Here is a 5,000-nt window from a genome sequence, read left to right on the forward strand (position 1 = left end):
TATATATGTATATACATATATGTATATATGTATATACACGTATATACATATATACATATATGTATATATGTATATATGTATATACATATATACATATATGTATATATGTATAACATATATACATATATGTATATACATATATGTATATACGTGTATATACATATATACATATATGTATATACATATATACATATATACATATATGTATATACATATATACATATATGTATATACATATATACATATATACATATATGTATATACATATATGTATATATGTATATACGTGTATATACATATATACATATATGATATACATATATGTATATACATATATACATATATGTATATACATATATGTATATATACATATATGTATATACATATATGTATATACATTATAATATATGTATATACTATATGTATATACATATATGTATATACTATATGTATATATAGATATGTATATAACATATTAGTATATACATATATACATATATGTATATATGTATTACATATAGTATATATGATATATGTATATACATATATGTATATATGTATATATGTATATACATATATAATATATACATATATGTATATATGTATATACATATATGTATATATGTATATATGTATATACATATATGTATATATGTATATACATATATGTATATATGTATATATGTATATACATATATGTATATATGTATATACACGTATATACATATATATACACGTATATACATATATATACCCGTATATACATATATATCATGTATATACAGATATGTATAATACATATACTATGTATATACATATATTTATATACATATATGTATTACATATATGTATATACATATATGTATATACATATATGTATATATAAATATATACTTTATAGTTATATAAAGTCGGACCTTCACGTCCTTGTCCAGCCTGCAGGCGAGAGCTGAGCTGTTGGGCTGTTGGCTCCCAGAGCCGGGCATGGTAAGGACCAGGGGTCTCAGGCCGTCCCCCTCCAGGGATGCAGCGCTGACGTTGGGGGGGGTCAGAGACGCAGCGGCACAGCCCATGGCCACCCCCGCCCGGGTGCAGCACTGGGCGGGGCTGGAGGAAGGCTGCGGGCACACAGTGAGGTGGGGCAGGTAAGTCCCAGCTGACTGGATGGGAGTCACCGCGGCGGTGGGCCGGTCCTGACCGTGACAGGCGGCTGCAGGAGAGAAAACAGTGAGAGGCTCCGGATGTACATCGTACATACGATCCTCATACATATAGATCAATAAACACATTTAGTTTATTCAATTCTGTGCATATTTATTTTAAATTAACCTGCAAATTTATTTGATGATTGGGTCTTTCATCTCAAAATGTATTTATTATTTTATTAATGAGTTATATTTATATATATATATATATATATATATTATATATATATATATATATAATATATATATAATATATATATATATATATATATATATATATATATATATATAATATATTATATATATATTATATATACATTATATATAATAAATATATTATATATAATAAATATATATATTATATATAATAAATATATAATATATATATTATATACCCCAGAATCCTCACAGTGAACGTACCCGTCCGGACAGCGTTGCGGGCCTGGTTCACGGTCATCTGCGAGCTGACGTGCAGAGCGACTTTGGGCTGCTGGCCCGTCGCCGTCTGAGCGGCAGTTACAGCTGCAGGAGGCCCGTTCACAGGCAGAGCACCGGAGCACAGGGCGAGGGCTTTGAAGTCCGGACCAGGGACAGACGAGGGGCTCACGATGGTGACGCCTCGGCCAGCCGGAGGGCACAGACTCATCGGCACTTTGGGCTGCGTGCTCCCCGACGCCGTCCTGAAGACAGAGAGACGAGTGAGACAAGCTCACAGGAGGACATGACACACAGGACATCATGAGGACATGAGACACACAGGACATCAGGAGGACATGAGACACACAGGAGGAGATGAGACACACAGGACATCAGGAGGACATGAGACACACAGGAGGAGATGAGACACACAGGAAATCAGGAGGACATGAGACACACAGGACATCAGGAGGACATGAGACACACAGGACATCAGGAGGACATGAGACACACAGGACATCAGGAGGACATGAGACACACAGGACATCAGGAGGACATGAGACACACAGGACATCAGGAGGACATAAGACACACAGGACATCAGGAGGACATGAGACACACAGGACATCAGGAGGACATGAGACACACAGGACATCAGGAGGACATGAGACACACAGGAGGACATGAGACACAGGACATCATGAGACATACAGGACATCATGAGACACACAGGAGGACATGAGACACACAGGACATCAGGAGGACATGAGACACACAGGACATCATGAGACATACAGGACATCATGAGACACACAGGAGGACATGAGACACACAGGAGGACATGAAACACACAGGACGACATGAGACACACAGGACATCATGAGACATACAGGACATCATGAGACACACAGGAGGACATGAGACACACAGGACATCAGGAGGACATGAGACACACAGGACATCAGGAGGACATGAGACACACAGGACATCAGGAGGACATGAGACACACAGGACATCAGGAGGACATGAGACACACAGGACATCAGGAGGACATGGGACACACAGGACATCAGGAGGACATGAGACACAACAGGATTTCAGGAGGACATAAGACGCACAGGAGGACATGAGACACACAGGACATCAGGAGGACATGAGACACACAGGAGGACATGAGACACACAGGACATCAGGAGGACATGAGACACACAGGAGGACATGAGACACACAGGACATCAGGAGGACATGAGACACACAGGACATCAGGAGGACATGAGACACAACAGGATTTCAGGAGGACATAAGACGCACAGGAGGACATGAGACACACAGGAGGACATGAGACACACAGGACATCAGGAGGACATGAGACACACAGGAGGACATGAGACACACAGGACATCAGGAGGACATGAGACACACAGGAGGACATGAGACACACAGGACATCAGGAGGACATGAGACACACAGGAGGACATGAGACACACAGGACATCAGGAGGACATGAGACACACAGGACATCAGGAGGACATGAGACACACAGGAGGACATGAGACACACAGGACATCATGAGGACATGAGACACACAGGAGGACATGAGACACACAGGACATCAGGAGGACATGAGACACACAGGAGGACATGAGATACACAGGACATCAGGAGGACATGAGACACACAGGAGGACATGAGACACACAGGACATCAGGAGGACATGAGACACACAGGAGGACATGAGACACACAGGACATCAGGAGGACATGAGACACACAGGAGGACATGAGACACACAGGACATCAGGAGGACATGAGACACACAGGAGGACATGAGACACACAGGACATCAGGAGGACATGAGACACACAGGACATCAGGAGGACATGAGACACACAGGAGGACATGAGACACACAGGACATCAGGAGGACATGAGACACACAGGACATCAGGAGGACATGAGACACACAGGAGGACATGAGACACACAGGACATCAGGAGGACATGAGACACACAGGAGGACATGAGACACACAGGAGGACATGAGACACACAGGACATCATGAGGACATGAGACACACAGGAGGACATGAGATACACAGGACATCAGGAGGACATGAGACACACAGGAGGACATGAGACACACAGGACATCAGGAGGACATGAGACACACAGGAGGACATGAGACACACAGGACATCAGGAGGACATGAGACACACAGGAGGACATGAGACACACAGGACATCAGGAGGACATGAGACACACAGGACATCAGGAGGACATGAGACACACAGGAGGACATGAGACACACAGGACATCAGGAGGACATGAGACACACAGGACATCAGGAGGACATGAGACACACAGGACATCAGGAGGACATGAGACACACAGGAGGACATGAGACACACAGGACATCAGGAGGACATGAGACACACAGGACATCAGGAGGACATGAGACACACAGGACATCAGGAGGACATGAGACACACAGGAGGACATGAGACACACAGGACATCAGGAGGACATGAGACACACAGGACATCAGGAGGACATGAGACACACAGGACATCAGGAGGACATGAGACACACAGGACATCAGGAGGACATGAGACACACAGGACATCAGGAGGACATGAGACACACAGGACATCAGGAGGACATGAGACACACAGGACATCAGGAGGACATGAGACACACAGGACATGACGTCATCCTTAAAAATAGAAGAAATCTGGAACAAAATCTTCAGTTTTCAATCAATTTGAATCATTAAACTTTCTATGATGAATAAACTGTTGAGCAGCAGAGAAACTGTTTCTGATGAAGCAGAACATCTGTGAGTTATTGGACATGTTTGGATCAGAGTCTGAAACTAACAGTATAAAACCAGCCTTGTGTGTCACACACCCACACCCACCCACACACACACACCAGTACACTGCTCTGTTCCTTGTAATAAGTCATCACACACTCTGCAGGACACACAGAAGGACGCGCAGGTAGAGTGTGACGGACCTGTTGACGGGGCTCATGTAGTTCCCGGGGAAGACTCCGATCTTGCCGGTGTGCATGGAGGTGCCCTTGAACCAGCCGTCCTGGCAGCGCTCCAGCACCAGAAACATCTCGCCCTTCCTCAGCTCCAGCTCGTCCTCCTTACGGGGGGAGTACGGGAACATGGCCACGTAGCTGCATGGAGACAAAGACGGATTATAAACAGGGACGCACGATATAGATACTTTAATATCTTCTGTTACTTATTATACAAGTGTTTGGTTGCAATATGAAAGGATCCGCTCACTACTTCTCTCACCTCCTCCCTCCTGAAGTCTGGAGTCATAAAGGAAGTTCATGGAGTTAGTTTTGCTTTTTAACGTTTCCCTGG

The 5,000-nt window shown here is 43.0% G+C and overlaps 1 protein-coding gene across 1 annotated transcript in view; it reads right to left on the reverse strand.

Annotated features, from left to right (window-relative positions):
- nek1 (NIMA-related kinase 1) overlaps positions 1-5,000 on the reverse strand; it is a 52,162-nt gene that overhangs the window by 5,194 nt on the left and 41,968 nt on the right. The window contains 3 exon segments of the mRNA XM_029426261.1: positions 918-1,210; positions 1,626-1,885; positions 4,634-4,804. Of these exon segments, the coding sequence (XP_029282121.1) occupies positions 918-1,210; positions 1,626-1,885; positions 4,634-4,804 (724 nt within the window).

The sequence above is a fragment of the Cottoperca gobio genome, unplaced genomic scaffold, assembly GCF_900634415.1.
Source record: "Cottoperca gobio unplaced genomic scaffold, fCotGob3.1 fCotGob3_149arrow_ctg1, whole genome shotgun sequence".
NCBI lineage: Eukaryota > Metazoa > Chordata > Actinopteri > Perciformes > Bovichtidae > Cottoperca > Cottoperca gobio.